Source organism: Lampetra planeri, chromosome 53 (assembly GCF_965212315.1).
Source record: "Lampetra planeri chromosome 53, kcLamPlan1.2.h2, whole genome shotgun sequence".
In the NCBI taxonomy this organism is placed as follows: Eukaryota; Metazoa; Chordata; class Hyperoartia; order Petromyzontiformes; family Petromyzontidae; genus Lampetra; species Lampetra planeri.
Genome location: NC_136159.1, coordinates 5,082,774 through 5,092,735, shown reverse-complemented (window position 1 = coordinate 5,092,735; position 9,962 = coordinate 5,082,774). Strand labels below are relative to the sequence as shown.

Below are 9,962 nucleotides of genomic sequence, written 5' to 3'. Positions count from 1 at the left end.
GATGCAAAATATAAAAGAGCCACTCGAGATAATTACTAACGACTTTCCCCCCGATGTCTGGAACACACGCAAACCATTCTTTACGGGCATGCGCACTGTTTACCACTGTAGTCCAGCCGCGGTAACAATTGCACTCGATGTGGCAATGTGTCATTTAAACGCTACATAATGACAAGTTTGGCCACGTGTAATCTCTGATAAAGATAATACTATGTTTACATGAAATTAACTAAAACTAAGATTTTAATACTTCACGTTAACTATGCTGTTTTTAATAAGTGGTTGCCAAACACCCGCGGGACGTACACATTAGAACACCATTCCAGTGGCCGGCACCATGGGGACCTCAACTAATGCCAGAATTTTTTTTTGCAAATGCATTTCGCTGAGCTGACAAAAAGTTCCCGTCGCATTGAGCAGTGATCTTAAAACACCGAAGAACTTGGCCACGGGGAGGTCACATGGGTGGGGGTGAGGGGGCACGGGGGTTGGGTGAGGGCAGCTGCTACCCCTAAAGTACGGTAAGTCCTCGCTTAATGCGTCACATTCACGCAACGCGTTTTCTCCATAACGTGGCTCTTCCATAAGGGATCACTTTTCGCACAACTCGGAAAGCGCCCGCTGTTGTAACGCAGAAAGCGCACCGTTATAACAAGGAACACGCCGTTGTGATCATACGGAATGTGCACCGTTACAACGCAGTTTCTGAGCGGTCGACGACGAACTTTCTTGAGCGGTGCGGCCGAGCGGTACAGTGATACAGTACGCGGAATCATACAGTAACGCGGCGGCGTACCCTCAGTTATTCGTCCTGCCGTCGTACGTCGCTATCTCGCCAAACTCTACCATGACATTGTTCATGGAGAAATAGTTTTCGCTGAATGCATTTTTCGTTTAATGCAGCACTTTTCAGGAATGCATCTAGTGCATTAAAACGAGGACTTAAGTGGTGATGATAAAATCAATATGCAAAGTAAATAAAGATGCATGAGCTGAGTTTCCTGCGTGCTGGCCACTGGAACGGTATTCCAATGTCGACCTCCAGAGCGCGTCGGTGACGACTATATGAATAACTTGAGAGTACCTATCGTAGATACGGGAGTTAATTCAAACACTCTTGAACATAAAAAATGACAATATAAAAACAAACATCGAATGGCAAATGTACAGCGAGTCATCGGATGCAATTCCTGCCAGTTTAACATGCTAACTTTCAAACCATTTTCCCAGCGTGGAAAAATTGTAGAGCAATTTCACGCTCCCGTGGGTCCGAGTGGCATGGCTTGGAGTAAATTAAAGCGAACCGGCGAAGTACTTTTTAAATCAGCAAGGGGTGTGATTATTAAATTGGCCTGGAAATGCAGCGTGGATGTGTCCCGCGAAGACAGCGTTGTTCCAGGTAACGTTTTACCTCCGCCAATACTGCGAAAAAGTTAAAGGAGATAAAGACAAGGAATTAGCAGACACTGGGTTTTCGTAATTAATGTCACATACAGCTGCTACTGCGGATTAACAATCCAAGTGACATTGTGATCGTCAACACAGCTACTGCAACAACAAAAACCTAACTGTTAAACGATTTTTATTTTACACCATTGGAACCTCATTTGCCAGTAAAAAATATAATTGGTTTTTTACCCTTCTATCTGGCAACAAAACTGACACCTTTTTTTACAAGGAGTCATGTTTGCATAGACCACAATACCTGCAGCCATAATGCAAACAAAACACATAACTATGATAATATATGCACTGTCCTTGAAGTTGATTGGTCCACACCCAAGACAGCTTTCCTTAGAACCTAGTCTCACATGGGTTGGACCAGATGACGCCAAAAGGCGCACAACTCAAAGACAATGCACCATCAGAGTATGAGAGCTCGGGGTAAGCATTTACACCATTGGAACCTCATTTGCCAGTAAAAAATATGATAATTGGTTTTTTACCCTTCTATCTGGCAACAAAACTGATTGGTGTGGACCAATCAACTTCAAGGACAGTGCATATATTATCATAGTTATGTTTTTTGTTTGCATTATGGCTGCAGGTATTGTGGTCTATGCAAACATGACTCCTTGTAAAAAAAGGTGTCAGTTTTGTTGCCAGATAGAAGGGTATGAAACAAATTATCGATTTTTATTTTACCAAATAAGGCCCCACTGAGCTTTTGTCTCTTTTTCAGAAGTGACCTGGCCACAAATGATAGCTCAACGAAGTGGCTTATCACGTGGAAATTTATAGCAGCCACATTATCTCAATGCATTTCTCTAAATGTGGATGGAAAAACCAGAGGATCCGGTGAGAATCCACTTGACCATGGGAACAGCATGCAAACCCCAAAGCTACAGATGTCAGGGTCAAGATCAAACCCATGACCTCCTGTATTCCAGGCGAGATGGTTAACATCTCGCCACCGCAGCGCCCCTGGAGTGTTTGCCAGGGTGGACGTGAGCCCACAGTGGGGGGGGGGGGGGGTGTCGGTGGGGGAGGGACGGGTGGGGGGGTTGCGGGACGATGGGGGATTGGGGGTGGGGCGGGGTGGGTTCTCACCTGAGCAAACTTGTGAATTTGCTCGACAACAGCAGCAAACAGAGCCCCAACACTCTCGTCGATCAGACTCTGCATGTAGTGGACGGCCTCCTCGTCAGAGAGGTCCAGACGGAACTTGTCTTGCACCTGCACGCACGAGCGCCACACGTAGTCACGCCAAGGGGCAGATTGGTGTGATATTTTTTTACTTTTCCATCACCAAAATTGAGTTAAGACGATTGCCGACCACACAGAAGAACTTCCCGGTTTTGATCCATCTCACAAACAGCCACCTGTGTTGAACCGTATCAGAACATCGCACAAATTAGGAATGGGCCACGGAGCGACCGCGGGTCAGCAGTCTCACACCGCATACCGACATAGCACGCCACTGCTTCTGTACGACGTCGTGAGATGCAGTCGCATTTTAGAAGTGGGTGGGCTATGTAGCTCTTTTTCAGAAGCGACCCAGCCACAAATGATAGCTCAACGAAGTGGCTTAGAACAGCGAGATACTCTAAACGCATGGCGATTCTAAATGTGGAGGGAAAAACCGGATGACCCGGAGAAAAATCCACGCGACCACAGGAAGACACACGCAAAATCCAAATATACAGCAGGGTCGGAATCGAACCCACGACCTTCTGTACACCACGCGATGTAATTAACATCTCTTAGCCACCGTAATGATGATGATGAGAGAGAGGCATGCAAACTCCAAATATACAGCAGGCGTCAGGGTTGGGATCGAACCCACGACCTCCTGTATACCGAGCGAGGTAGTTAACGTTTCCTCGCGACCGTGGCGCCCTGGTTCGTGTTGTGTTGCGCGACCGACGTGCGGAGCTCTCGGCGGCACGTCGGTCACCTCACCTTCTTCACGGTCTTGTCGGGCTCCAGGGCGATGTCGGGGATGTTGGCGTCCACCATGAGCGTGAAGAGGTTCAGAATCAAGTTTGCGTACCTGCGCGACAAACAACACCGCAGCGGAGGGGCGTGAAACATTCACTTTTCCGCAACGTAGAGATCTGTTAAAATGTGAAAAAAAAAAGCAAAGCAGGAAACTGATTGTGTTTCGTTTGTTGTCCTTCCACCTCGGCCCCACCTCTGATGAGCATGGTTGGCTGCGGAAGGTGCGAAAGAAGTTACACTTACGTACATACGAATGGGCTACATTTGGTCTTCCTGGAAAACAACATTTTGTCAAGGATTCAGGTTGATTCCGGGGCACTCCACCCCTGAATGTACTTGGTACGGAGGGGGGGGGGGGGGGTTGATGATGATGACACTGCACGGTGTTTGGTAGGGGGGCAGGGCAGGGGGGGGGCAGCAGGTGGGGGATGACTGTGGGAACGGCGTACCTGCGCAGGTGCAGGAAAGCCGTGTAGCACTGCTTGCGAAACTCCTGGTACTGCTCGCTCTGCATGCCTCCCATTCCCTCCACCATCTCCTTGCTGAGCTTCATCGGGGGCGGCAGCGGCTTGGGGTCGCGGCCCAGGATGTAGCCGAAGTCGATGTGAAAAAGCTTTCCTGCACGCGCGACGCACGCACGGCTCCGATGAGCCCGTTGCTTTGGGCCCCGGGTGGGCTCCCATCAATCAACGAAGCAAGCTCTTTCAACTCCTGACAACGCACGATGATGCTGCGCCATCAGCGCCATCGGCTGTATTTACAAAGAGGATTTGACTTGTCTGGTAAAATGAAAAAAATGGTTAAGTTTGGTTTAGGATGGAGCTTGGATCACGAGGGATCAGAGTGAGCGTGCGAGCAGAGCAAATGCGCCGAAGTGCAATTTGTAATGCGGCTGCTGCCACCGCTGATTAGATTTAAATGCCCTAATGGTATCGAGTATGGAACACGTTGGGGATTATTTTTTGGGGCGGACATTTTGCCACTTGAGCGTGAAAATGACAGGTAGTGGGTGACTTTGTGACTGAATGTCAACGTTGGAATCAAATATTTCAAGGTTTCAACAGAGTTTACATTACCTGTTTTGGTGAGTAGCAAATTATCCAGGTGTCTGTCGCCAACGCCAAGTATGTAAGTTATGACACAATAGCCAGCTGTCGAGGGAAGAACAAACGTCGTAAAATACCCCATTAACACAACGTTCACTTGGTACGATGATTCACTTTTATACGTAACAAGCTGTTCTACGAACGAGTTTGAAAGGTTTCCTAAAGTATAACCCTACAAAAAAACTATCCTAAATAAAACTGAAAATGTGCCACTATGGCTGTCAGCAATGACACGGATGACTTCCAGTGGCCGTCGACACGGCAACAAAAGGCATTTCACAGAAACAGAAAAAAAGTGGCCTTCCCACGCGCTTTGGTTGAATGCAAGAGCAAGAACCTACCGCAGCTCTTCACGTACGTATCCATCACTTCGGCACTGATCCCGTAAGGGCCCTTCTCACTCGGAGCGTGCTTCCTGAAGAAATTCTGCAGGGGAGTCAACGTGGGGGGGGTTGCGGGTGGGTGGGAGGGAGTGTAAAGGAACGAACGTGAGCGATCGAGGTGCTAGTACTATTGCGTAGATTTTCACGGCTGCGCCGTGTAGGTGCCCCTGTGCGTTTGCGTAGCACGTGTCGCTCGGCACGATGTCCGACGTTTCGGTTCGAAACGCCGAACAACACGCGGCGCGACTCGGAAAAAGCACTGGAGACCGATGGGGGCTTCTGTCCCTTTGGCGAACAAGAAGACTGTACAGCAATAATTTGCGAGTTCAAGCCTCAGGGTTTGTGCTTACCCTCGTGCCCGTCTTTAGGGCACAATTTACGACCAGGCATATGCTTCGGGTCACTTTGGAGCACGCCTGAAAATGGATATCAACCTACGCTTTTAATGACAAAATGGCCACAGTTAGAAATTAATAAAAAAAAAACCTCGGTAATCATAATTAAAGCAAAAAAAATGCGGCGCAATTCAATAAGCGCTCTCCAGCGGACACGTCGATGCAAGTCGTAGCCACCGTAAATGCGTCCTTATGCAGTTCAGGTGGTTCGGGCACCTGGTAAAGATGCCTCCCAATAGACTCACCCTGGAACTCTACCGGGCACGTCCCACTGGGCAAAGACCCCGGGGGGCCGATCCAGGACAAGCTGGTGAGACTACGGCGCTCGGGAAGAGCTGAAGTCTGTGTATACTAGTGTAGTGTACAGTATAGTGTAGTATATAGTAGTGTAGTATATAGTAGTGTACTGTATAGTGGTGTATAGTGTAGTGTATAGTGGTGTAGTGTATAGTGGTGTAGTATATAGTAGTGTAGTGTATAGTAGTGTGTAGTAGTGTATAGTGTAGTAGAGCTAGAGTCTGTCGCCAGGGAAAGGGAGGTCTGGACTACCCTACTCAACACGCTGCTCCAGCGACCCTCACCAGGACAAGCTGATTGAGAAACGAACAAACAAGCATTCCTTAGTTGAAACTGTAACTAATGAACAGCTCTACGTCAAAGCGATGCATATGAATTGCTCACTTAATTGCCCACTGAGTGCAACATCTGGGGCTCTACAAAAAACATCGGTCGCAGCGATTGACAGCAACGTTCTGTCGAAAACACCGCTGCGCGCGGCATTCTGATACGTTCCTGCTTAAGCGCAGTGGCTCTCAACCTTTTCAGTATGGCGGCACAGCCCCCCAATCCAGACAACTCGTCCCTGTGCCCCCCATCCCACCCTCAACTACCCCTTCAAGCCCCCCACTGATGTCAATTAAACATTTTCGATTGGTGTGCGCGAGTTGCTCGAACACAGCAATCTCGGAGGGGGTGGGCATTCTCTTTGGGCGCGTTCCAAAATTTGGTTACCGCTCCGTTGCTTGTCCTGACCACTGGCCATCACCCATCCCTTCGGGCAACATGGTCCTCCTACCCGAAGCCCACTTATTTTTCTTCCTAAGTTTAACTCTTTTTTTTTTTTTACAACGTAAGGTCCACTGAGCTGAAGAGCTGTTTATCAGAAGCGACCTGGCCACAAATTATAGCTCGTCCAAGTGGGTTATCATCACGTGGAAATCTATAGCAGACAAATTAACCATATGGCGGGACCCCGGGGTCCCGAATAAACGGAAGTCAAAATGGTAATTAATTTATTTTTGGCGACTCCGTCCCGCCGCGCACATAAACGCCGCGACCCACCGGGCGCGGATTATTCTGTTGTCATGTCGGAGTCGTTGTCATGCCGTAGTCACAAACTTTTATTAGCACATCGTGTAGAGCTCGTCGAGACGGACATAAAATGATGTCGCAACGCAGTTTATGCGAGAGCCGGGGGGCTAATGGGACCCCGGGGGTCCCGCCATGAGGTTCAAATACTCAAAACGCATGTTGATTCTAAATGCGGAGGGGAAAAACCGGACTACCCGGAGAAAAATTCACGCGACCATGGGGAGAGACATGCAAACTCCAAATATACAGCAGTCGTCAGGGTCGGGATCGAACCCACGTCCTTTTGTATACCAGGCGAGGTTGTTAACATCTCCTAGCTACGATGGCACCACTGTCTCAACACAGTGGCGCCCTTGAAAACTTGGGCTACCAAGCCCTTAATCGTAACTCCTCCTAGACGGTATCCACGCCGCAGCCTGCGCGCGACCCAGGAGGAGGGGTGGGGGGGGTGAAGGTACGCGCCGATTGGCACCACTCGATGCGAAACTACCTGGGTGCCGTGAACAAACCTGAATGCATCCTTCTGAAGCCAGGACCTCTGCCACTGCGACCGACTCCACGAACTGCATGAAACCTGCCCGGGGGAATGAAACGTCGGCAGAATCGGTGACGACACTCGCGAGGGCCCGGATGACGTTGGCGGTCACGAAGGCGGTGGCGCTTTTCACCTGTCGCTCGTTTTATATTTTCACTCGTTGCTCGTTTACGCGAGGAACGCTGCAATCGCGCCACGCACGTCGTATGTTTTCACAATTTGATACGGCAACACACGTTAGACAGCGCAGGTAAGTGCAGTAATTTTATATTTTGTACGCGGTACGTCTATGCTCCCGTGTCTATGCCCTCCGCGTTTGCAAATCCGCACGGAACGACCGGATAGGGGTCAAGCATCCCAGCCACGACCCGCTGGGTGTGGGGGAGGCCCTCATCCAGCAGTGGATTCACAGAAGGCTGTACGTGTAAAACGGAACACGATTCGTGGCGACGAGGTGTGTATACGGATGCCAGTTCAACAAGAGTTTTGAAGTGTTGCGATGCCGCTAAGCGTTTACCGTGTTTGGTGCTGCTGGCAAGGACCTTGTATGGCGTCAGCTTCAGGTCCAGGTTCTCTTTACGCAGGAGCTGTTGGCGACGCGTGGGTGAAGATCGCATTGCCGTTACGCGCGTAACATCACACGGGGGAGGGAGTGAGGGAGGCTCAGAGAAGAGTGTAAAAGTGGAAAGGTGGCAGGGGGAAGAGAGGAGTGACAACAAAGGAAGAAAGTTAGGGTGAGCAAAGGAAGGAGGCGGTAACGAATGACGGGAAGAGAACAAGAGGGGGGGAAAGGGTGAGGGAGGGAAGGAGCAAAGGATAATAATTTCAAGGAAGCTGAGAAAGAAGGGAGGAAGATGAGGAGGTGAGGAACGGAAAGAGAACGGGGATGGGTACCTTGTCCATGAGAGAGATGATCTGCAGGATGAGCTGATCCTGCCGCAGGTCGTCTCCGTGCTTGAAGATCACGGGGTACTCGGCGCCATCGGTCGTGCGGAAGATGAGCTTGGCGGGCATCAGCGCGCTCTTCACGGGTGCCCGACGGGATGGGGAGGAGGGCACAGGTCACAAGATACTGGAACGTCATTTTCAGACGTTATGTACGTTGATTAACTGTGAATAACCCAACTAATAATAGACATCCATTGTAATTTATGGGACGGCATTAACCCCCGACCCTCTGGTATTCGCAGCTGAGTGGCTCAAAGTGATGACATCACATTTACCCGCCCCCTCTATTTAAGACTGAAATAGGTTTTAATCCACAATTCTAGGCTGTCGACTGATGAGGCTGGTTGTAATTACCGGCGAAACGTCATACTCGAATTGTGAATGTTGTGGGTTTACTCTCAAACACACCGGTGTGCTGAACTAGTAACTCATTTTATTTTATTATTTCCCTCCGAAAGAACCAAGAATATGAATCCCTGCAGTCACGAAAGCTTTAAATCGAAATTTAGTAACTCATTGGTATGTTTTGTTAACGTGACAAACCTTACTAGTAAACACACACGCGTCCATTTCAAAATATGAAAAAAAATCTAACAGCAATGTGGTCAATTAATCTACGGACCTACTTTGGATAAATTTGACTGCAAACACAATGTTCCAGTCAAAGCTGTTTACTTTGACACAAGGTAAACATTTGCATGGTGTATATAATTCGTGTAATTTTTTTGCTGGACAGTACGTTTTACTCCTGTCGATTCGCATGTTGCGTGCACAAATTAAATCCCCATCTTTGCGTTCCGCTTTGGGACGAAGCATTCAACTATGTTGACAACGGAGCTGTTAGATGTTTTCAGAAATGAATGGCTTAAAGAAATCAATAAACCATGCAGGGGTCCTTTGCAACACCACGTTCATTACGAAAGCACAAGGGTCTAAGGGCATAACGAGTGCCACGATGTGAACATGGCTACAGAAACAAAACGGGTGGCACCAGGCGCAAAAGTGCTCAAAGTTGTTCAACGGGAGTTCACTAAGAATGCCACGGCACGAGAAAAGCAACAAGGGGCTGTGTCAAGGCAGAAGGGGATACCCAGCCGACGACGAATTCACTGAGCGGAGATTGGAAAACATTTCTCTCTCTCAACACACACACTCACTCGAGGGTAGGTAGACGGAGAACAACCCAAAATTTTTCATTAAATTTTAATTCGCGCGCCGAGACATTTGTGGCCGAGTGAGAGCACCCGGAGGGGAACTGCCGTGCGGTCTCAGCGTGAGCTCCCCAGCGCCGCACCTTGAAGAGCGTGGCTTTCTCCGGGATGACGCCATTGGTTTTGACCTCCGGCTCCAGGGGTAGAGGGATGGGGTCAAAGGTGAGGAAGCTGCCCCTTCCGGCCTCGGCTTCGCCCAGCAGGGACTGCAGCCGCTCGATCTGAAGTCACGACGCAAACACGCGCACAATCGCACGCACACCCAAACACGCGCACACGAACATGTGTATGTAGGCATGCATACACACGCACACAGACACATGTGCACGCGCCACGCGAATGAACGCACGCACGGATAGTTTTCCTGCCCCCCCCCCCTTTTTTTTGCAAACGTAATTTGATACCGCGGAAGGATACGAAAAAAAAGTGAATGTTACATTTTGGAGCGACGCCTGTGCCCAATTCGCGATTTGAATGCCTTCAGCAGCCTTGTGAATAAGGATTTGCGAGCGTCGTTGGCAAGCGGCTACTAAGACCGACACGGCACATGAAAGGGGTGGTGTGGGCCAGCA

General features: G+C 49.3%; 1 protein-coding gene across 1 annotated transcript in view; it reads right to left on the bottom strand.

The window, feature by feature from the left end:
- Window positions 1–871: 871 nt before the first annotated feature.
- Window positions 872–9,962, bottom strand: part of PIK3C3 (phosphatidylinositol 3-kinase catalytic subunit type 3) — a 61,650-nt gene continuing 52,559 nt past the window's right edge. Inside the window, exons 16-25 of the mRNA XM_078617343.1 lie at window positions 9,474–9,611; window positions 8,126–8,254; window positions 7,749–7,818; window positions 7,206–7,270; window positions 4,889–4,973; window positions 4,518–4,592; window positions 3,891–4,059; window positions 3,403–3,493; window positions 2,551–2,676; window positions 872–1,422 (exon numbers count right to left, since the gene is read on the bottom strand). Coding sequence (XP_078473469.1) covers window positions 1,408–1,422; window positions 2,551–2,676; window positions 3,403–3,493; window positions 3,891–4,059; window positions 4,518–4,592; window positions 4,889–4,973; window positions 7,206–7,270; window positions 7,749–7,818; window positions 8,126–8,254; window positions 9,474–9,611 — 963 coding nt within the window. The 3' untranslated portion in view covers window positions 872–1,407. The remainder of the gene's footprint in view (window positions 1,423–2,550; window positions 2,677–3,402; window positions 3,494–3,890; window positions 4,060–4,517; window positions 4,593–4,888; window positions 4,974–7,205; window positions 7,271–7,748; window positions 7,819–8,125; window positions 8,255–9,473; window positions 9,612–9,962) is intronic.